Here is a 23,840-nt window from a genome sequence, read left to right as displayed (position 1 = left end):
ATTTATTTAACTAGGAAAGTCAGTTAAGAAATAATTATTATTAACAATGACAGCCTACACATCCCACTATGGAATTCCCAATCACAGCCAGTTGTGATTTGAACCAGGGGGTCTGTAGTGACACCTCTTGCACTGTGCTACTTGGGAGCCTGACATGCTCTGACAAAACCTACAGGTGATACTAGACCTATTTAAGTGCCTTTACAGTCAGCTGCATTGTGAATAATGTCAAGGCACCTGGTTACAACCTGGTCTCAGAGCATTTCATATCATTCGGTTAATAAATCCGAGACACTTGTTAGTTTCGTATTGTACGTATTGCAAATTTGTAACATATAATATGAATTGTAATGTCATTCGAAATGGGTGACTGAGATCAACATATCAATACATACCATACCAAACCTAACATTTCATACTATATACAGAATCATAAGACATTCTGAGACCGGGTTGCGTGAATGAAAATGTAAGCTTGCGAGATCATGTTGGAACACTGTAATGAGATTGAAACAAGGCGAAGGCCTCAGGTAAAATTCCTTTTAATCTTTAATAAAGGTCATGGGAAAGTGGTATACATGAATCAACTTAATAAAGGGGCAGTGCACAAGCTATGTTGACATTCAGGAGCAGTGCACCACCAGAAACATCTTATACACTCAGGCATCACTAAACCCAAAGATGTGAGTGACAGCCTATCATTTGTTCAACAACCCTCCTCCAGCAAGATGAAAACAAATGTATAGCTGCTTGCATTCCTATCAGTTTCCAGCTTATTCGTTGATCAACAAAGCCTCAAGACAACCAGTCTAAATTAGAACTGCACACAAATACAGAAATAATGAACATGGATGGCTATTTTAGCCTGACTATTGTTACTGAATCCTATTCTCATCACCAGCCCGCTCTCTCTGTTGACCCGGAGCCTGGGGACGAGGTTAGCTGAATTCTAACCCGAGATCTGTGTGTTAATCTTGATTAATTCAGTTTGAAAATCTCCAATCAATTCCAAAGATCTGAGTTGTGCATATATCTCATTCAAAAAAAACATGTTTCCATTATATTGATCAATGTATACAAATATATATAAAACATTACATACCAAACACCAGATTACAGATAATATTCCATTTATAGTGGGATAAAATAGTTACTTTACAGGTGTAGGATCGTCATTTGTTCTGTGCAGAACAGGAACAGGAACAGTAAATTGTGTCGTTTATTTAGGTTTAAAAAGGATTCTGAAGTTTGTTCTTTATACTTTGACATTTTTCCTTATAAATAATGTATCCCTTCATACATTTCCATTAATTATAATCCACATCATAATTCCCATTTCCTGTTGATGCAGGGCTATTTTCCTTCTGTAGCAAACTGGGTCAAATTAAGATCCTACATCTGTATATTCATGCCAGGGGTTGAATTGGAGATTGTTGAGCTCTATCACCAAATGTTAGTAGACAGGATAGAGTCGAAATTGAATATATTCCACAGAAATCAGGGAAATTTCCACCACCTACATAGTCCCAATTCAGCCCCTGTTAAAGCGCTACATGTACGAAACAATAACAAAACCATAATATAAAAAAATTAAGGGTTTTCATGAACTTCATATGAGTTCTGTGAATCAAGGCCATACAACTCCTACTAAAAGTACCAGCCAGTACTGCTCCTACTCTCTTTGCGCCACATCTTTCACTACTTCTACCACAACTCCTATGATTGCTGTTGCAGCCACAGCTACATTGCTACTGCAGCCACACAACACAACAATTACTACTAGTCCTACCATAAAACTTGAACAAAAACGCATGTCAAATACAATTACTACACCACTACAACTACATACTACTATATGTGTAATAAAAATGACTAACAACTATACCATTACAACTATAAGAAAAAAAGTGCACATAAAAACTGCTTTAAATAGTTGGAGCTGAAATGAAGCCAGCTACATCACAACCATTACTTACAAAAACAACACCATGCAAACCACCAAATATTTTTAAGTGAAGAAATTAGGTCCTTTCAGGGACTAATAAAATGCTATCGTATCGAAAGTATTTGATACACAGCCAGCATATTAATGGGATTATAAAATGCCAAAGGATTTAGTCAAAGAATTCAGGGTTGACACCCAAGCGCTACCAGAGATTCATGGTTGTACTAGTGGACCAGTTCACCTGACCGCCCTCTGAATGTACTGTCATCAATACAAAAAGAGCAATGCCTACATACTGTGTAAAATAAAGAGCAACCTTTTTGCTTCATAGTAAATTATATTTTGTGAATGTCTTTAAGATATATATATATATATATATATTTATATTTCTTGTAAATGACACTTCACTACAATTTCAAAAACCTGTAACCACACACATTATCACAAGCCTTGAATGTGTCTGGTACAAGATGACCATCTTGGTAATATAACGCGACACCAGACAAAAATGTATAACAAAGCAGTAAAATTACAAATTCTTTGTATCCTGTGGAAATGTCACAAAGTACAATGTGGTTGGATTTAAGCCAATGAATGTGCCTGTTCCCCTACTTCTTTTGTTTTGCACTTGCAATGACCCTCTCCATCGGCTGAGACCAACTTGGATTTCACCTTTTACATACATTCAACATATAGGCCTATACACATAAGAATATTGTTGATAACCCCGGGATTCATTACAGAATAAAAATACACACACACACACACACACACACAGATGCACACACCCATACAGACGTATAATAAACTTTTCAACCGTGTAACAACATGTTGGCAACTTGGTGTCTACTTTCCGGCCAAACTAGCTGCTTTGAACATTATCACTTTCCCTCCAAGATGTGAGTATGAAAGAATTTGACTCCCTTGTTGTATTACATACAACACCAATAACACATTCACCAAATACAATTGAGCTTAACTTGCATTAACATTTTGCTACTTTAATGTAACAAACAGTGGAAGTTTCACAGAAACCAGCCAATGTGCAACCAAGGTCTTAACGCAAGCCATAAAAACACTCCATTTACAATTGTGTTTCAGCTTACATAAAACCTTGGATGCTTTACATAAGACTTGTACCTTGCCTTGAAGAAAGCCTCTCACTTTAAAGCCACGTAACAAAGAGATAGTTCATTAAAGGCTTTCTAAACCACATTGGCCTTTCTCCAAGACAAGTTCAAGCTTGTAACAACTCAGAAACATTAACTGTCAGTTCTCTGGCATGCCTTGCTTGGCAGATGCACACATAATGTCATAAGGAACAGCTGTGGATGGACACCATCTAAGTCACGTAGTTCCCCTAAGAAAGAGACAAACACCAAATTAGAACCATAAATCTAATAGATTCCGGAAACTATTCATTTCATGGAGGATCCTTTTAAATCAAACTGTAACCAAATCAAACTGTGTTTGATACATCAAAAACACAATTATTTTAGTACAGCAAGAAATGACATTTACATTTGTGTGTGCAATAAAACAAAGACAAACTAAAATGTACAGTACTATAAATAAGGCCTCTTGTCTATAACCCCCTTGGAAATCATATGAAAAATACTGAACAAGTTAAGTAGCTCACGTTACTGGGTCGGGAGACCACTCCTTGCATGAACTTGTAGGACTCCATTTTGCTTCCACTTTATTTGCATTCTACCCCCACATTCTCCCCGCACCTGCTGTCTCTAACCCTGAACGATCGGCTATGAAAAGCCAACTGACATTTACTCCTGAGGTGCTGACCAGCACCCTCTACAATCACTATGATTATTATTATTTGACCATGCTGGTCATTTATAAACATTTGAACAGCTTGGCCATGTTCTGTTATAATCTCCACCCGGCACAGCCAGAAGAGGACTGGCCACTCCTCAGAGCCTGGTTCCTCTCTAGGTTTCTTCCTAGGTTCCTGCCTTTCTAGGGAGTTTTTACTAGCCACCGTGCTCTTTGGGGTTTTAGTCTGGGTTTCTGTATAGCAATTTGTGACATCAGCTGATGTAAAAGGGCTTTATAAATACATTTGATTGATTATCCTGAGGGAGAGTAGTTGACAGCATTTTAATCTCCTGTACTTCAAGGCTTAACTCTGTCAAGCAAACAGAGAATGAATGGTTATTGAAGTACTCCAATATCTGTATATTTGTGTGGATTCGTTCAAACTTAACACATTCTTAGCTTAGTAACTTAAACACATTATGACTTCCAAATGGAAAACTTTAGCCGCCTATATTATAGGGAGACTCTGACCAGAGTGTGATGGTAGCTTCCCATTTGCAGCAGACACCCCAGTGTCTCCATCATCTGCTCCTTGCGCAGTGTGTGGAGTCTCATCTGACTAGGTGCCACACTTCTCTCCAGCTCTCGCACAGTGACTTTCAGAGCCACAACTGCACACTGAAACACACTGAGTCCTGACCGCAATACACACCAAGCACAGACATGAGGCATTGTAGAATAAGACCAACCACCCAAAACCTATCAAAGTATGTAAGGCAAAGGGGAATTTATCACTGTATGAAACATGGGTTATGACAATGACATTGTGGTCGTGCATTTTTCAATGTATAGTGCCTTCAGAAAGTATTCACACCACTTGACTTTTTCCACATTTTACAGCCTGAATTCTAAATGTATTAAATTGAGATTGTTTGTGACTGGCCTACACACAATACCCGATAAAGTCAAAGTGGAACAATATTTGGGGACATTTTTGCTAATTATTTACAAATTGAAAGCTAAAATGTCTTGGAGGGAGGTTTTCCAATACCTCGCAAAGAGGGGATCTTTTGGTAGATGGGTAAAAATAAACAAAAGCAGACATTATTATTAAGTTATTAATTACACTTTGGATGGTGTATCAATAAACCCAGTCACTACAAAGACACAGGCGTGTCCTTCCTAACTCTGTTGTCCGGAGAAGAATGAAACTGCTCAGGGATTTCAGAGACAGTGAATGCTCCTGAGAGGCCGAGTTACAGTTTTGATTTAAATCTGCTTGACAAATCTATGGCAAAACATGAAAATCAACAACCAATTTGACAGAGTTCACAAATTTTGAAAAGAACATTGGGTATATATATTGTACAATCCAGGTGTGCAAAGCTCTTAAGACTTACAGAGAAAGTCTAACAGCTATAATTGATGCCAAAGGTCATTCTAACATGTACTCACTCATTTGCAAAAAAATCTAAAAACATATTTTCACCTTGTCATTACAGGGTATTGTGTGTAGATGGGTGACAAAATATGTAATAAGTCAAGGGGGGTGAATAATTTCTGAAGGCACTGTATATACTGTAAATCTAAAATCATCAACTTTTTTGATGTGAATATAACCAGCTGAATAGGCTAGCATTACTGTTCCTTGTTGACCCCTCAGGTAGTATATTGAATGAGCATTCCTAAAGGGACAGTTCATTCTAAACTAAATGTTTTCATACCTCAAAAGTAGTCTTTTGTTAAGATAATTCCATCTTCCAGGACATTGTGTAGATCCAGCTATATGCCTCAGTCCCAAATGAATGGAAAATATAAAAGATGATTTTTTTCTGTGCTCATCTTTTCCATTCATTTGTAGTTGAGGCATATAGCTCAATCTGCACAACTAATGCCGTGGGATGTGGATTAATCTTGACATTTAAGTACTTTTGAGGTCTGAATCATATGACAAACTTTAATTTTGGAGTGAACTATCGTTTTAAAAAGGTCCAATATGCAGAATTCGCTCCGCCATTCCGTGGTTGCTAAAATTGGAATAATTTTGCTTAATTTCAGTTTATGTGACAAAACAAGCAAATTGTACCATCTAAACCTCTGTGAAATATATTCTCAAACACAAAATATTGTCTTATCAGCTGTTTGAAGCAGGCGTACAAAACCGAAAGTAAAAGATGCAAAAACTACACTTAAGAACGGGAAGCTCAGAAATAGAGCACATAGAACAGATCAACCATTTCTTAGGCTTGCTTTCAATGAGATTGAAAGATTTATAACTCACCCAAAAAGTTACATATTGCAGCTTTAAATATAAGACTTACATTAAGAGTTTTTAAATGGAACGCTCTGAATAGAACAAGAAAGCCAAACATACCATAATTATCTGTAGCTTCGACATCTACATAAATCCCTTCTTTCATCATATTTTTCAGAACCTAAAAAGAGGAAATATGTATGCTGTTAGACACCATAAGATCTTATTGAGGTTCAGGGTATCGATTTAATTGAGGGGACAAACCAAACCTGACATACTGGGTTGTGAAGGTGATGCAGTAGAATTACATGAATCATGACAGGGTAGCATGTTAAAGGGAAACTTTAAAGTACCTCCTAAAAATACTTCAAATACTATTTGAAGCTATCCTTTAAAGAGCTCAGCTCACAGAACAGGTTTGGCCTGTCAGTATTGCAAGTCAGATGGCTATATTTACCTCCAGAACTCGAATGTATCCATTCTCGACACTGAGGTGCAGGCATGTCTTTCCACTCCTGTCCTTCTCGTTCACACTGGCACCAAGGTGAATCAGATCAGCCACCATCAGGTGTTGGTTCTTTTGGGCAGCCAGGTGAAGTGCAGTCTGGGAACAGAAGTCAGGGGCTTAATCCACCAGCATTGCCAGGTTGAGCTAAACATTTTAAACCAAAGATCTCAGAAGACCCACCCACAAGGCCTAAAACGAGCCCATTTTTTTCAGCAATGGAGGAGTTGCCACATTTAGCCATGAAACCCTTTATTCAGCGAATTAAGAGGGAATATCTACGTCATTTCTAGGCTAAGAAGCTAAATTCGTTTTTCCATCAAAATAATAATTCTTGCAAGTTTAAGAATGTTAAGAATGTTGCAAGAGAAAATAAATTGCCCTTATTAAACTCTCCAGATTATTTTCCATCAACGGATGTCGATTTAAATTGTTTTGACTGCTATGATTAAAGGCCCTAAGAGGTGTGGTGTATGGCCAATATACCAAGGCTAAGGGCTGTTCCTTGGACTGTTCTTAGCCATGGTATATTGGCCATATACCACAAACCCGAGGAGCCTTATTGTTATTATAAACTGGTTAATACATAATGTGCCGAAGGGGATGGCTGCTGTTTTACGGGCTCCTAAACAATTGTGCAATTCTTTTACTTTTTTTGCAACTCATTTTGTACACAATAATGTTGCTGCTACTATCTCTTAAGACCGAAAAGAGCTTCTGTACATCAGAACAGCGATTAATCACCTCAACAAAATATTTTTTATTTAATGAGTCCCGACACAAAGGATATACTGCTTTGTCGAGACAAGGCCCAAATCCCCGTCTTCAGCGTGAAGAAAATATGGAGAAAAGGGGGAGGAGGGCGGGGTGCCTTGTAAGAATTTGCTGACGAGTAGGTAAACCACAACTACGCTTGGTATTTTTGACCAATGTGCAATCATTGGAAAACAAACTGGAATATCTACGATTAAGACTATCCTACCAACTGGATATTAAAAACTGTAATAACTTATGTTTCACCGAGACGTGGCTGAAGGACCACACTGATAATATAGAGCTGGCTGGCTTCTCCGTGTATCGGCAGGACAGAGTAGCTACATCTGACGAGGGGCAGGGGTGTGTCTCTACTTGTCAATAACTGCTGGTGCGTGATGTCTAATATTAAAGAAGTCTTGAGGTATTGCTCACTTGAGGTAGAATATCTCATGATGAGCTGTATACCACACTATCTACCAAGAGAGTTCTCATCTCTCACCTACAGCCATTTTCCACTGCTTTGTCACCGTTATATCAGTTCTAGCACGTTAATCTGTTCCATGGAAAAAGGAGTCTCCATAATGACTAATCTATATAGCCTACCTACCGAAATTCAGCTCTGGCTCCTTGACTCAACTGCAGCACACTAGTGCTCTCAATGCACACACACCCCTCTCCACCATTCAATCACTCAGTAACGACCTGCTCAGCAGCAGGTTACAGTTAAAAAAAAAAAAATATATATATATATATATATATATATGTTTTAAAGAGTAATGCCACGGCGACCGCGGTTCAATTTAGAAGTAGCCCAAAACACAGCGACCTGCAACCAATACATTTTCACCCGCGACATAGTTTTCAAAGTAGCTCAATTTGGACGGAAAACTACAAACATGGCAAACCTGTAATCAACTCTTTGACCGTCTTGTGATTTGATTGGGCAGCAATCCTGACGTAGCTCAAGCTATTTGAGCTTTATCACTGATTGCATACAGTAGTGCTGAGCAATAAGTGGTGCTGAGTGATTACATTTCTGTAATTTTATGTTTATTAAAGTTTATTAAACAACTAATTGACTGACGTCGGTTCAATTATTTGAATTCCATTTTGATCAGTTTTTTTTCTGTTAGCTCAATGTGCAGTTTCTGTAGAGACTAATCAGATCAAGACCGAACTGTGAGATGTAGAGTGCCAGCTTGTCTGGTCTGTTCGGAGCAGACACGGAAAGAAGAGAGAACGCACAAGAGGGACAGAGAGGTACAAGGCATTCCGACCCCTTCCATTTTTAAACATTTTATTATGTTACAGCCTTATTCTAAAATGGATTAAAGAAAACATTTTCCACGTCAATCTATACACAATACCCCATAATGACAAAGCGAATACAGGTTATTAGATTTTTTTGCAAAGGTCCCCAAGAACACAGTGGCCTACAGCATTTTTAAATTGACAAAGTTTGGAACCTCCAAGACTCTTACTAGAGCCGGTTTCCCGGACAAACTGAACGATCGGGGGAGAAGGGCCTTGGTCAGGGAAGTGACGAAGAACCCGATGGGCACTCTGACAGAGCTCCAGAGTCCCTACGCTGAAACATGGTGGTGGCAGAATTATGCTGTGGGGATGTTTTTCAGCGGCAGGGACTGGGAAACTAGTCAGGATCGAGGGAAAGATGAACGGGGCAAAGTACAGAGAGATCTTGATGAAAGCCTGCTCCAGAGCGCTCAGGACATCAGCCTGGGGAAAAGGTTCATCTTCAAACAGGACAACGACCCTAAGCACACAGACAAGTTTCTAAATGTCCTTCAAATCAAATTTTATTTGTCACGTGCGCCAAATACACCAGGTCAAGACCTTACTGTGAAATACTTACTTACAAGCCCTTAAGCAACAATGCAGTTATGAAAATATTTACAAAATAAACAAAGTAAAAATAATAATAAAAAGTTACAATAAAATAACAGTCGAGGTCATTTGTACATTTAGGTAGGGGTAAAATGACTATGTATAAATAATAAACAGCGAGTAGCAGCAGAGTAATAATAATTGCTCAGCAGTCTTATGGCTTGGGGGTAGCAGCTGTTAAGGAGCATTTTGGACCTACAATTGGCGTACCAGTACCGCTTGACGTGCGGTAGCAGAGAGAGCAGTCTATGACTTGGGTGACTGGAGTCTTTGACAATATTTTGGGTCTTCCTCTGACACCGCTTATTATATTAGGTTCTGGATGGCAAGATGCTTGGCCCCAGTGATGTACTAGGCTGTACGCATTACCCTCTGTAGTGCCTTACGGTCGGATGCCGAGCAGTTGCCATACCAGGTGGTGATGCAACCGGTCAGGATGCTCTCGATGGTGCAGCTGTAGTACCTTTTGAGGATCTGGGGATCTATGTCAAAACTTTTCAGTCTCCTGAGGGGGGAAAAGGCATTCTCGTTCCCTCTTTATGACTTTCTTGGTGTGTTTGGACCATGATAGTTTGTTGGTGGTGTGGACACCAAGTAACTTGAAACTCTCGAACCGGCTCCACTGCAGCCCTATCGGTGTGAATGGGTGTGTGTTCGGCCCTCCTGTAGTCCAAAATCATCTCCTTTGTCTTGCTCACGTTGTGGGAGAGTTTGTTGTCCTGGCACTACACAGCTAGGTCTCTGTCCTCCCTTCAGGCTCTCTCATCGTTGTCAGTGATCAGGCCTACCACCGTTGTGTCGTCAGCAAACTTAATGATGGTGTTGGAGTCATGCTTGGCCACAGAGTTGTGGGTGAAATGGGAGTACAGAAGGGTCCTAAGCACACACTCCTGAGAGGCCCCCGTGTTGAGGATCAGCGTGGCAGATGTATTGTTGCCTACCCTTACCACCTGGGGGCAGCCTGTCAGGAAGTCCAGGATCCAGTTGCAGAGGAAAGTGTTTAGTCCCAGGGTCCTTAGCTTAGTGATTAGCTCTGTGGGCATTATGGTGTTGAACGCTGAGTTGTACTCAATGAACAGCATTCCTTTTGTGTGTAGTGTGATTGAGATTTCATAATCTGTTGATCTGTTGGGGTTGTATGCAAATTGGAGTGAGTCTAGGGTTTACGGAATTATGGTGTTGATGTGAGCCATGACCAGCCTTTCAAAGCACTTCATGACTACTGACGTGAGTGCTACGGGCGGCGCCAGTTGGTCCGCGCATGCTCTGAGTACACATCCAGGTAAGGTCTTGCTCACATCGGCTACGGAGAACGTGATCACTCAGTCATCCAGAACAGCTGGTGCTCTCATGCACGCTTCAGTGTTGCTTGCCTTGAAGCGAGCATAAAAGGCATTTAGCCTGTCTGGTAGGCTCACGTCACTGGGCAGCTAGTTTTCCCTATGTAGTCCGTAATAGTTTGCAAGCCCTGCCACAGCCGACGAGCATCAGAGCCTGTGTAGTAGGATTCAATCTTAGTCCTGTATTGACACTTTTTTGATGGTTTGTCTGAGGATTAGTGTCCCGCTCCTTGAAAGTGGCAGCTCTAGCTTTTAGCTCAGTGCGGATGTTACCTGTAATCCATTGCTTCTGGTTGGGGTATGTACGTACATTCACTGTGAGGACCACATCGTCGATGCACTTATTGACGAAGCCGCTGACTGAGCTGGTATACTCCTCAATGCCATTGGATGAATCCCGGAACATTTTCCAGTCTGTGACAGCAAAACAGTCCTGTAGCGTAGCATCCGCGTCATCTTACCACTTCAGTATTGAGGGAGTCACTGGTACTTCCTGCTTTAGTTTACGCTTGTAAGCAGGAATCAGGAGGATACAATTATGGTCAGATTTTCAAAATGGAGGGCGAGGGAGAGCTTTGTACACGTCTCTGTGTGTGGAGTAAAGGTGGTCTAGAGTTGTTTCCCCTCTGGTTCCACATGTGACATGCTGGTAGAAATGAGGTCAAACGTATTTAGGTTTGCCTGCATTAAAGTCCCCGGCCACTAGGAGCGCCGCTTCTGGATGAGCATTCTCTTGTTTGCTTATGGCCTTACACAGCTAGTTGAGTGCAGTCTTAGTTCCAGAGTCGGTTTGTGGTGGTAAATAGACGGCTATGAAAAATATAGATGAAAACTCTTGGTAGATAGTGTGGTCTTCTGCTTATCATGAGGTACTCTACCTCAAGCAATCAATACCTCAAGACTACCTTAATATTAGACATTGCGCACCAGCTGTTATTGACAAATAGACACACCCCCCCACCCCTCGTCTTACCGGATGTAGCTGTTCTGTCCTGCCAACGCTTGGAAAACCCATGACTCGGTGAAACACAAGATATTACCGTTTTTGGTAGGATAGTCTTGAACGGAGCTCATCCAGTTTATTCTCCAGTGATTGCATGTTGGCTAATAGATCGGAGAGTAGAGGCGGGTTAACCACTAGGGAACAAATTCTCACAAGGCACGCTGATCTGCGCACCTAGTATTTCCTTTTCTTCATGTGAATGACGGGGATTTGAGCCTTGTCTGGGAGCAACATTATATCCTTCGCATCTGACTCACTAAAGAAACAATCTTTGTCCAGCTTTGTCATTATGGGGTATAGGGTGTAGATTGAATCAAGGGGTCTGAATACTTTCCGAATGCACTGTATCTCTAGCTGAAAATATATGATCTAAGCAATTGATAGTTGATATTCACCAGTCATTAAAGTATGCCTTATTTACTTTGAAAAACTACTAAAAAAGTGATTTTGTCAGACAGCAGCTCTATAGAGATGAAATTATGACTTGGAATTACATAATAAAGTCATCAAATAAAACAAATATTTTATTAAAGTAATGTGAATAAACGTTAATAATAAAGGTTAATAATAAGTGATAAGCAGTAAATGGGCAGCCACTACCATAATGGGTCTTTTATTCATTATTTTATTCTGTGTTAAAGCATTCAACCCACATAATGCCTAGTGCATTTAATGTCTAAACTAAAAAAGTACATTGAAATCGAAAACCGTGATTATTTTTTAATAAACTAACAGAAACCGAACCAACATCAAAAAGCACTAATCGCTCAGCAGTAGTATACAGTTGCTTCAAAGTTATCTGAACGTCTGAATGAATCTGAACAACCAGAAAACAATTTAAGTCATGCTATATTTTTCATTTGATTTACCTTTCCCTCCGAGTCTTTGACATCCAGCCTATTCAGAGCTGCCATTCTTTTGGCAATCACATATCCCAGGGCCCTCTTGCCTTGACCCACAACTCTGTGCAGAGCTCTACAGAAAGAAGCAATAAACATATTTATAGTGTACTCACATACATGTCACTGAGTTTGAATGGTTAACAACATGAATGCATTAAATTACATTTGAACATGAATGTACTGGATGATACATAGCAGCATGTCAATCGCATATCAACAATGTGGGAATTTTGTTTTGTTCTGTGGCTGGCCAATGATAATTCATGCGAGTCTGATTCGAATCAGTGGTAGCTTGAAAGTAATAATACATTTTTTAAATGATCAATTATATCAAGAACATGACATTTCACAGCAAAATGTATATTAGATAGATACCTCTTGCTGTTTTTGTTTCTAAAGTCAGCCGTTCAAACAATTATTTGTCTATTTGGCCTCCTATATCAACATTGGTCATGGATTTTCAGTCATTGTTTACTTTTTTGTGCAATTTCAGACAACGCCCCATGAGTCATGATGGTATTGTACTTTGAGGAAATTTCTTTGGAACACTGTTACAGGATTTTCCATTTATATTTTGAGGTTGGACGTTAGCACGTTAGCATGTGGGGCACACCGATCGGTGTCACCTCGTTAGTCCGTACGTGTTACACCTGTGCTGGCTTGTCCATCTCCTTAGTCGGAAGGTGTTTCACCGGTGCTGTTCCAGGTGATATTTAGAGTGGCTGGCCCAGTGCTCCAGTTGTCTTGAGAGATGTGGCGGGGTAACACCTTTAATTGGCTTTCCCCATTTGATTTCTAGACAAACAATCCTTCATCTGACCTTCCATGTTTTCGTTTTGCTCCACTTTTTGGTTTGCTTCCTGTCTTTAAGTTTGGTGTGGGGTTTTCTTTTGTTTGCCTCTTGGGCAAATTTAGTGAGAGTGTTTTTAGGTCCCAGTTGTTGTCCTAGAACCCCACCTATTCGTCAATGACTCTTTGCTAGTTCCCCCTTCTGTTTGAGTGACAATTTTTTTTTTCTTGCTGAGGAACGTAACAACAATAACACTTAACTGCTGCCTATTAGATACCCTCAGTATGTCTTGGCATAATTTGGGTGTTCGTGAATTATTGTAGGAAAACTAATGTGTCTGTAACAGGTTACTGTTTATCTTAGGACAACAAATATCTCATTAAATTACTACAAAGCATCCATTCACCATACTGTCACATACAGGCTCTGTACACTGCCTTTAGTGACAAACTGAGTGATACCATCTCACATTTCTGTCTGAAACTCCATAACATTACAGCTATTATACTGCTATAGCCTCCCGGGGTATACAATTTAAATCAACAGTTGGTGTATCTACGATGTACTAGCACTGTCTGCAAGCACTGATACGGTATCAGACACATGCACCCTTTTCACACTATTGTGCCGACCTGGATCGCACTGTGCTAGTTTCTCTGGTGGATTCCTAACAAGACCAGGCTACAGCTCAGCAAGGCTCAGTAATACGAAAAGGCTAAAATATCAATTGTGACTAAGAGGTCATCTAATTGCATATGCTTCCTCTAAGAAAAAAGCAATGGAAGCACACAGGCTAGATCTTGAGAGGGACCTGGAATGCTGTGAAAAAAATACATAAAAATCCCCAGACAGCACCTCTGGAGTCATCTTAAAGCAGCCAAAGCAAAACTGAATTTGGACTACACTCGGGATATTAAAAAAAAAACGTTTTCTTTACTAAACTGAAATACCATGAGTATAGCAATAGGCCCAGTAGATTGCTTGCTTACCAATTAAACAAGGAGCAGTCAGAGCGTACAATCATGGCTATCCGAACAGCAGAGGACGAGGTCACATATGACCCAAAAAATATCAATTTAACTTTTCATGATTTTTACTGCAAACTATAACTCTATAACTCTGAGAGAAAACACACGGAGGCAGAACTCCACTCTTTCCGAGAGGGAATCTCGCTACCTAAACTATCAGAGACCGACCAAGAAGATCTCAACTCCCCCTTCACTCCTGAGGAGATCCTGGAGGCAATTACCTCCATGCCACCTAATAAGTCCCCAGGCCCAGATGGATTCCCCAGAGAGTTCTACAAAGCTTTTTGGCCCCAGCTCAGCCCTATCTTCATGCCAATGCTGGAGGATTTTTGCAAAAATGGAGTTCTCCCAGACTCAATGCACACAGCTCGCATTACAGGGTTGCTAAAAAAGGACAAGGACCCCCTATCCTGCTCGTCCTTCCGGCCCATAAGCTTGTTGGATTTCGACTATAAAATAATTACCAAATTGCTCGCCAAAAGACTAAACACTCTTCTTCCCAAAATAAAATAAAAGCGGACCAAACTGGATTTATTAGAGACAGATACTCCTTCTGATGACATTCGCCGTCTTTTTGATATTATTGATCAAGTAAACACACAGAAGACCCCTGTCCTGCTGGCTTCACTGGATGCTGAGAAGGCGTTTGACAGGACGGAGTGGAGCTTTCTGTTTTCAGTCTTAGAAAAGTTCAATATGGGCCCAAATTTGATTAAATGGATCAAATCACTATACTCTCATCCAAATGCCATGGTGACTACTAAGGGACTGAACTCTGACAGATTCCCTCTGGAACGGGGCACAAGACAGGGGTGCTCGCTGTCGCCCCTGCTCTACTTGTTGGGGGCGGAGCCTCTGGCAGAGCTGATAAGGAGCAATCCAAGTATTATGGGTGTTTCTGCAGGCGGCCTGCAGCACAAGATTTCGCTTTACGCGGATGATGTCTTGCTCTACATATCCAACCCTGAGAAATCCCTCCCTCTCATTTCAGACACAATTGCTCAGTATGGCAAGTTCAGGTTATAAGATCAATTTTAACAAATCCACTGTCTGCCCTCTCAATATTACACTCACCAGCTCTATGAAGACACTTTGTCCTTTCCAATGGAAAACATAGGGGTTTCAATACCTCGGGATCTTCATAACACCAGATCTGAATAGCCTTTTTAAGGAAAATTATCTTCCACTCCTGGATCGAATCAAGAACGATCTCCAAACCTGGATCTCCCTCCCAATTAGCTTAGTAGGAAGAATGAATGCAATCCGTATGAATGTCCTCCCTAGACTGAACTACTTATTTCAGATGCTCCCATGCTATCTCCCAGTTTCCTTCTTCAAAACAACTAACCAAAGCATCACCAAATTTATATGGGGCAATAAAAAACCTAGGATCAAGTTTTCCACTTTATCAAAACCTGAATCTAAAGGTGGTCTTGCCCTTCCCTCCCTTCAATTGTACCACTGGTCTGCCCAAATCCGCAACATGCTAACATGGATCACAAACAGACAAGAGTCAACGTGGATTCAGATAGAAGCCCAATCCTGTGGTTCATTGCCCTTAAGCTCAATTATATTAATTAATAACTTTAGTGAAGTTGGCAACATAGCCAAAACCTTTGTGACTTACAGCACCCTACTAGTGTGGAGGGACTGTAAGAAATACCTGGGCATTTCCTCCCAAATATGTTCTCACTCGCCTATAGTAGGCAACCCAGACTTGCCAAAAGCCCTGAGGGATGCCAACTTTAATCTTTGGCATACTCTAGGAATCAGGACCGTTTCAGACCTATTTCATCAGAAAACCACTACACTGAAATCCTTTCAAGAGCTCTGCAGTGAATTCGATGTGCCAAGATCCCATTTTTTTTAAATATCTTCAAATTAGACATGTCATTTCCTCATTTACCTCCAAGAGAAGGTTTAGAACTCAGTTGAATGAAGTTGAAACCCTTATTGTCACAGCACAATCCATTAAAGTGGTCCTTCTGTAGCTCAGTTGGTAGAGCATGGCGCTTGTAACGCCAGGGTAGTGGGTTCGATTCCCGGGACCACCCATACGTAGAATGTATGCACACATGACTGTAAGTCACTTTGGATAAAAGCGTCTGCTAAATGGCATATATAAAGGCAAAATAACTTACATCTATAGACTCCTTTCTGAGAAAGGAAGCTCCTCCTTTACTCCTTTGAAAATAATCTGGGAAAAGGACCTTGGTCTGACTATCAGTGATGAGTTATGGGTGGAGGTTTGCGACAGGGTATCCTCTACCCTATCCTCTCCTCTACCAATGTAAATATGAAAGGATCTAATTACACATTTTTGTACAAATTTTATTATACTCCTTTGAGACTCCATAGAATGAAAACAGATATGTCTCCTAACTGTAAAAGATGTACCTCTGAAAGTGGAACCTATATTCATGTATTTTGGAGCTGTAGGGAGATTGCCAGAAAATACTAGAGGTACAGTTTGATATGACCCCGTGTATCTGTCACGCCTTGGTCATTGTATCTTGTGTTTTTATATGTTTGGGTAGGCCAGGGTGTGACATGGGTTTATATGTTGTATTTCGTATTGGGGTTTGTATTAATTAGGAGTGTGTATTAGTAGGGGTGTGTCTAGTTAGGCTTGGCTGCCTGAGGCGATTCCTAATTGGAGTCAGCTGATTCTCGTTGTCTCGGATTGGGAACCGTATTTAGGCAGCCTGAGTGCGCGTTGTATTTCGTGGGTGATTGTACCGGTCTCTGTGTTAGTCACCAGATAGGCTGTAATTAGTTTCACTCGTTTGTTGTTTTTGTATTTTCAGTTATTTCATGTACAGCATTTTCTTCATTAAAAGTCATGAGTAACCTACACGCTGCATTTCGGTCTGACTCTCTACAAACAACAGACGAAGTTCATTACAGAATCACCCACCACCATTCACAGACCGAGCAGCGTGTGAACTGGCAGGAGCTAAAGGAGGACGATATGGACGGCAGAAGCAGGGATTATACGATGTGGGAAGAAATCGACAGGTGGGCGGCCGACCCAGAGCGAGTGCAGGAGCCCGCCTGGGATTCCCTACAGCAATGCGAAGAGGGCTATACACGTATGGAATCGAGAAGGAAAGCATTGCTATACAGAGCGAAAACCGAAGGTAAAGGGGGAAAGCGCAGAGAGAGAGTGGCTGAGTCAGAGAATAGACCTGAGCCTACTCTCCCTGTTAATCGTGAAGAGCAGTTGCAATGGGAGAGACTGCATCATTTGGAGATTTGGACATGGGAGGAGGAATTAGACGGTCAAGGACCCTGGGAGCAGCCGGGAGAATATCGCCTTCCCAAGGAGGAAATAGAGGCAGCTAAAGCGGAGAGGCCCATGCATGAGGAGGCAGCACGGCGACGCAGTTGGAAACCGGAAAGTCACCCCCAAAAAAATATTGGGGGGGGGCTAAAAGGGAGAATAGTTATGCCAGGTAGGAAACCTGCGCATACTCCCTGTGCTCACCATTGGGCTAGAGAGACCGGGCAGGCACCGTGTTATGCTATGGAGCGCACGGTGTTTCCAGTGCGGGTGCAGAGCCAGCTGCGACACATACCAGCCCTTCCTATTGGCCGGGCTAGAGTGGGCATCGAGCCAGGTAAGCTTGGGCAGGCTCGGTGCTCAAGAGCTCCAGTGCGCCTGCACGGTCCGGTCTATCCAGAGCCACCTCTACACACCAGTCCTCCGGTAGCAGCTCCCCGCACCAGGCTTCCTGTGCGTGTCCTCGCGCCAGTACCACCAGTTCCAGCACCACGCACCAGGCCTCCAGTGTGCCTCGCCTGTTCAGCGCAGCCAGAGCCTTTCTCCTCTCCTGCGCTGCCGGAGTCTCCTGTCTGCCCAGCGCCGCCAGTGCTCCCAGTCGGCCCAGCGCGTCCAGTGCACCTCGCCTGTTCAGAGCAGCCAGAGCTTTTCTCCTCTCCTGCACTGTTGGAGTCTCCCGCCTGTTCAGCGCAGCCAGAGCCTTTCTCCTCTCCTGCGCTGCCGGAGTCTCCTGTCTGCCCAGCGCCGCCAGTCGGCCCAGCGTCACCAGTCTGCCAGGATCCACCAGAAGTGCCAGTCTGCCAGGATCCGCCAGAAGTGCCAGTCTGCCAAGATCTTCTAGATCGGCCAGACAACCTTAATCATCCAGGTCCACCAGCCAGCCAGGATTTACCGGAGCCTACTACCTGCCTGAGCTTCCTCTCAGTACCGAGCTTCCTCTCAGTCCTGAGCTTCCCTCAGTACTGAGCTTCCTCTCAGTCCTGAGCTGCCCCTCAGTCCTGAGCTTCCCCTCAGTCCTGAGCTGCCCCTCAGTCCCGAGCTTCCCCTCAGTCCTGAGCTGCCTCTCAGTCCCTGAGCTGCCCCTCAGTCCCGAGCTGCCCCTCAGTCCCGAGCTGCCTCTGTCCCAGCCCCTCTGAGCTGCCCCTCTCAGTGCCCCTCTGTGAGCTGCCCCTCTGTCCTGAGCTGCCCCTCTGTCCTGAGCTGCCTCTCTGTCCCGAGCTGCCCCTCTGTCCCGAGCTGCCCCTCTGTCCTGAGCTCCCCTCTGTCCTGAGCTCCCCTCTGTCCTGAGCTCCCCTCTGTCCCGAGCTCCCCTCTGTCCCGAGCTGCCCCTCTGTCCCGAGCTCCCCTCTGTCCCGAGCTGCCCCTCTGTCCCGAGCTGCCCCTCTGTCCCGAGCTGCCCCTCTGTCCCGAGCTGCCCCTCTGTCCCGAGCTGTCCCCCTCTGTCCCGAGCTGCCCCTCTGTCCCGAGCTGCCCCTCGGTCCCGAGCTGCCCCTCGGTCCCGAGCTGCCCCTCGGTCCCGAGCTGCCCCGGTCAGTTATGTGGGGATCAGGGTGAGGACTATTAGGCCATGGTCGGCGGAGAAGGTGGATTATCCTAGGACGCGAAGGGGAGGAACTAGGACATTTATGGAGTGGGGTCCACTTCCCGAGCCAGAACCGCCACCATGGACAGACGCCCACCCGGACCCTCCCTATGCTCTTGAGGTGCGTCCCGGAGTCCGCACCTTAGGGGGGGGGGGGGGGGTTCTGTCACGCCTTGGTCATTGTATCTTGTGTTTTTGTTATATGTTTGGGTAGGCCAGGGTGTGACATGGGTTTATATGTTGTATTTCGTATTGGGGTTTGTATTAATTAGGAGTGTGTATTAGTAGGGGTGTGTCTAGTTAGGCTTGGCTGCCTGAGGCGATTCCTAATTGGAGTCAGCTGATTCTCGTTGTCTCGGATTGGGAACCGTATTTAGGCAGCCTGAGTGCGCATTGTATTTTGTGGGTGATTGTACCTGTCTCTGTGTTAGTCACCAGATAGGCTGTAATTAGTTTCACTCGTTTGTTGTTTTTGTATTTTCAGTTATTTCATGTACAGCATTTTCTTCATTAAAAGTCATGAGTAACCTACACGCTGCATTTCGGTCTGACTCTCTACAAACAACAGACGAAGTTCATTACAGTATCTATCTTCTTAACACCCAGCAGGACTTTGTTCTTGATCCTGACAGAGAAAATTTGCTTATGACTATTACATACTTTTCTAAGAAATGTATTCTTCTATTGTGGGCCTCTAATACCCCTCCTACATTTAAAATGTGGATTGACCAGATTGTTGACTTTCTTCCTCTTGAAAAGCTCACTTATGACCTCCACAAGAGACAATATTTCAACTATATTTCAAACTGGACAGAGTGAACGGGGTGACTAGGGAAATGCGCAGATACATGTTGTGTAAGGTACTGTAAAACCTAAAATCGAATTATTGGCCCATCGTCTCAGCAAATGCTTGAAATAGCTGATAAGAACCTTGATAGTGCTGCTGCAAGTGTTATACGTTTTTTTTGTGTGTTTTTATTTTAATTTAGTTTTTGAGTACGTGTGCGTGTGTGTGTGTGTGTGTGTATGTATGTATATGTGTGTATGTATGTACGTATGTACCAAGGAAAATATATAGATTAAGAAAAATAAATGCTTTTATTTGACTTTATCATTCATTTTAATTGTATTTAATTTTTCAAATGTATTATTTTTTTGGACTTTCTTTTTTTAAAGCCTGTCACATCTGTGAATGTGGAATGTGTTTTGTTGGTTGATTGAAAAACGAGAACCTGATAAAACTTTCAATTGAAAAAAATAAAAAATAAATTGTGATTCCAACTTACGTCCTTCCGTTCCCGTCTGTGGCCAGAACCTCTGTGTCAGAGACCACCGCCAGTAAGCTCTCCTCCCTCTGGAGCTGGTTCCAGAAGTATGCTGTGCTGTTCCAATTCTGGCCCATGTAGCTGAGCCAATATGAGCTAAAGCTATCCTGGCACTGGGGGCTAAAGCTATCCTGGCACTGGGGGCTAAAGCTATCCTGGCACTGGGGGCTAAAGCTATCCTGGTAGTCACTACCTCCATCCTGACCTAACTCATAGCTGGAGGACAGGGGGCTAGCAAAGCCCGAATATTGGGGAGATGGCACTTGACATTCACTGGTGTTGCTGGGGGAGTAAGTCATATATGAATCTGGACTGGGCATCATATTGTCGGATTCGTCGTTGATACACCGTCCTTGGGAGTTCAACGGAGGAACACTAGTGTTGTGATTGTGTGCAGAGCGGGATAGCTTTAGCTCTGACATACAGTAGTTTGTAGCTTGTTGTGGCATCTTGTTTTCCTGACTGAACTTCATTGAGTGACTATGCTGGAGTTGCTCTGCACTATTCCATGGTTGCACGTTGGGCTCTGGGCTGTAATCAGGTGACTCAGACGTGTTAGACTGGCTGTATGGTTTGCTGGCTTTGAGATCCTCCTCCAACACCTCCACTATTATGGCGAGTTCCTCCAGGCTCTTTGTAGGTTGTTTTCTCTGGAACACAGCGGCCACACATAATAAGTATGCAGTGTTGAGTGCTGAGAAGTCCACGTTAGAGCAAGGCACACCGGGTGAAAGGACATGTCGGCTTATTCATATGGTGTACTGTAAATCACTCACCTTGCTACTTCTGCCATCTCTATTGGTATTCACCCGTTTCTTCTCTCCTGTGAAGAATATAAGGAATTTTGATAAGCAGGTTTCATGAAGTTGACAGTATCTTTGCTGTTGCATGCCCTTACCCACAACAGAAATGCTTGTGTAATAGTACATAATTGTTGTTGTGACAGTTTGTGTTATTTATGTTCATATTGTAATGATGAAATATCAGTAACACGTTTTAACTTGTATGGTTAGAAATCAGAATCCAACAAGTGTCTTTTTCAAAATGGCTGTGATATACTGTATTATTATGAAACAATGCTAAGATGTAAAATATGCGTATGTATTCCTACTAATTGATGTGTACATCATTATGCATTATATCTATAGGCTTTAAGTAAAGTTTTGACTACATTTTATAAATGTGAACCGCGTGTGATCAGCCTTACCAAATACCAAGCACTTTATGACACTTAATGTTTGCAGAAGGTAAACAACCCTAATTCCAGAGCAGAACAAGACACACTTTTGAGGAGACAGCCAGAAGTGTTAAATCTTGGTTATAGGCCAAGAACATAAGCATAATATAATTTTTACGAGGTTTTTTTCTAACCTTTCAATGCCTTGCCGCAGTTACCCTGTAGAAAGACGTAAAGGATAAACTGTGAATATGTCAAAACATCTGACTGGGGAATGTGGAAATGATCTTCCAAGCAATTTAGCCACCATGAATATACAGTATGTCATACCTGGATATTTTTTGGGTCCATTCCCTTCGCTATGCGAATCTTATTAAGCATGTCTCTCACAGGCATTTTGACCCTGACTCCCAGGTACCTTTTCTCACCGTCATAGTTGGAGCATTTTGGACCTGATGAATAAAACCATATTACAACAGAATGCAATTGATTTGTGAATTCAGACAGCCTAAAAAGAAACATGATATCTGATGATCATATTATCCTAAAATGTATCACTCATTCCAAAAAGTAAGGCCTAAAATATGACTTAATGTAATTTACAAAAATGTATCACATGTACTGTATGAATCCTATAGATTGCACAGTACAGTATATGAACAACCAACAGTATGAGCCTTGCTTGTTGTAAGACAATATGAAAGCTCATACATGCTTATAACAAGTTCTAAAGATTTATACCTGGATGTGCAGCCTGCTCTCAGACTACACGTAACATAGTAAATTTATTTCGGCGACACTCAAATTAGTTACATAAGACAGGTAACTAGCAACCCAAAGGTTGCGTGTTCGAATCTCCTCACTGACAACTTTAGCATTTTAGGTAATTAGCAAATTTTCAAATAATTACTACTTTTTTATATACTTTGCAACTACTTAGCATGTAAGCTAGCCCTTCCCCTAACCCTAAGCATAAACCTTTTGTTAGCCAGCTAGCTAAAATTAGCATTAGCCACAACAAATTGGAATTCGTAACATATCATGTATCTTGCAAATTCGTAACGGATTGTACGTAAGTCGCTCTGGATAAGAGCGTCTGCTAAATGACTTAAATGTAAATGTAAATGTACGTATTGTAATTCTTACTATTTTGTAAGTTTAGGAAATTTGCAAACATATCATACGAATTTTAATTCATAAATTAAATCCACAAATTAATACATGCCATACGAAACGTGACATATCATACTAAATGGACTGTCTTGGATTTCGTACAGAATAATATACATGCTCTGAAACCAGGTTGGGATGTCAGGTGTTACTAAAAAGCTTTTGTATTGCACCTTTTAGTCTAATGTAGTCTACTCAACACAAGTTGACGCATTAAAGTGGTCATTCTCATTTTCAGTAAGGTTGTGATATAAAACATTTATGCATGTCAACTTCTTAAATTATTATATTTGGTTAGATAATGACATTTGATTAGACAAGGAAGGCATTCACTAAATTGTGCTGACCTGTCAAAGACGAGTTCATTGTCGAAGGCCCATTCCCGTCGTCCAAACTTGTCAGGATACCTCCATTTGAGGAATTTGGCCCCTCCGAGTAGCTGGCAGGTTCTGAGTCGTAACTCCTAAACAGCCCGTTTCCAATGCCCCGTTTTGCCTCAAAAGCATGGATGCATTCACTGCCCGCGTTCTCCTTACTTTTATATCGCCCACGCATCTCGCTCTCCTTTGCAGCAGTGGGGTAATGTATTAGTTGGAAACAAAATCAAACGGAGAACTCTCAAGATATTGAAACAGACTGTTTACCTGGGAGTCATAGAGTGTAAATACCCGCGTTCAAGGTCTGTTTTGTCTGAAATCCCTCAGTGAGGCGGTAGCCTGCCCTACACAAAGCACCTGGTGGAGCGAATTCTAAATTGCTCTTATCACCTGTTTTTCAGGTCAGTGGGCGGCAGGTAGCATAGCAGTTAAAGCTTTGGGCTATTCGCCAAAAAGTCCCTGGTTTGAATAAACCACGTGACATCTGTCGACGTGCCCTTGAGCAAGGCACTTAACTGTAATTTGCTCCTTGGGCAGCTTACTACTATGGCTGACCCTGTAAAACAACACATTTGTATGACTTTATATACTGGGTTGTTCGAGCCCTGAATTCTGATTGGCTGAAAGCCGTGGTATATCAGACCAAATAACATAGGTTTACTTCTCTAATTACATTGGTAACCAGTTTATAATAGCAATATGGCACCTCCGGGCCATATACCACA

General features: G+C 42.2%; 1 protein-coding gene across 2 annotated transcripts; it reads right to left on the bottom strand.

Moving 5' to 3' along the window:
- Positions 1 to 525: 525 nt before the first annotated feature.
- On the bottom strand, positions 526 to 23,773 carry zgc:113279 (uncharacterized protein LOC553749 homolog). 2 transcript variants are annotated; one of them, XM_046313591.1, is made up of 11 exons: positions 23,383 to 23,773; positions 23,086 to 23,302; positions 21,899 to 22,020; positions 21,763 to 21,787; positions 21,168 to 21,214; positions 20,353 to 21,041; positions 12,351 to 12,456; positions 6,430 to 6,576; positions 6,093 to 6,153; positions 4,250 to 4,413; positions 526 to 3,305 (listed from the first exon to the last, which is right to left on the bottom strand). In XM_046313591.1, the coding sequence occupies exons 2-11, from the start codon at positions 23,291 to 23,293 to the stop codon at positions 3,288 to 3,290; spliced, it is 1,587 nt and encodes a 528-aa protein (XP_046169547.1). In that variant the 5' UTR covers positions 23,294 to 23,302; positions 23,383 to 23,773; the 3' UTR covers positions 526 to 3,287. The 2 variants fall into 2 exon arrangements, with proteins under 2 accessions (XP_046169547.1, XP_046169546.1); XM_046313590.1 differs by having other exon boundaries at positions 23,086 to 23,772.
- Between the last annotated feature and the right edge of the window lie 67 nt (positions 23,774 to 23,840).

The sequence above is a fragment of the Oncorhynchus gorbuscha genome, linkage group LG19 (genome assembly GCF_021184085.1).
Source record: "Oncorhynchus gorbuscha isolate QuinsamMale2020 ecotype Even-year linkage group LG19, OgorEven_v1.0, whole genome shotgun sequence".
NCBI classification, from domain to species: Eukaryota; Metazoa; Chordata; class Actinopteri; order Salmoniformes; family Salmonidae; genus Oncorhynchus; species Oncorhynchus gorbuscha.
The sequence above is the reverse complement of the archived record's forward strand: the minus strand, read 5'-3'. Positions and strand labels throughout refer to the sequence as shown.

Coding starts and splice junctions, on each gene's coding strand:
- zgc:113279 (XM_046313591.1), bottom strand. CDS start 23,293: ATGCGTGGGCGATATAAAAGTAAGGAGAACGCGGGCAGTGAATGCATC. Junction 21,215..21,762: donor CTGCGGCAAGGCATTGAAAG/GTTAGAAAAAAA, acceptor TATTCTTCACAG/GAGAGAAGAAACGGGTGAAT. Junction 4,414..6,092: donor CGAAGCTACAGATAATTATG/GTATGTTTGGCT, acceptor TATTGCGGTCAG/GACTCAGTGTGTTTCAGTGT.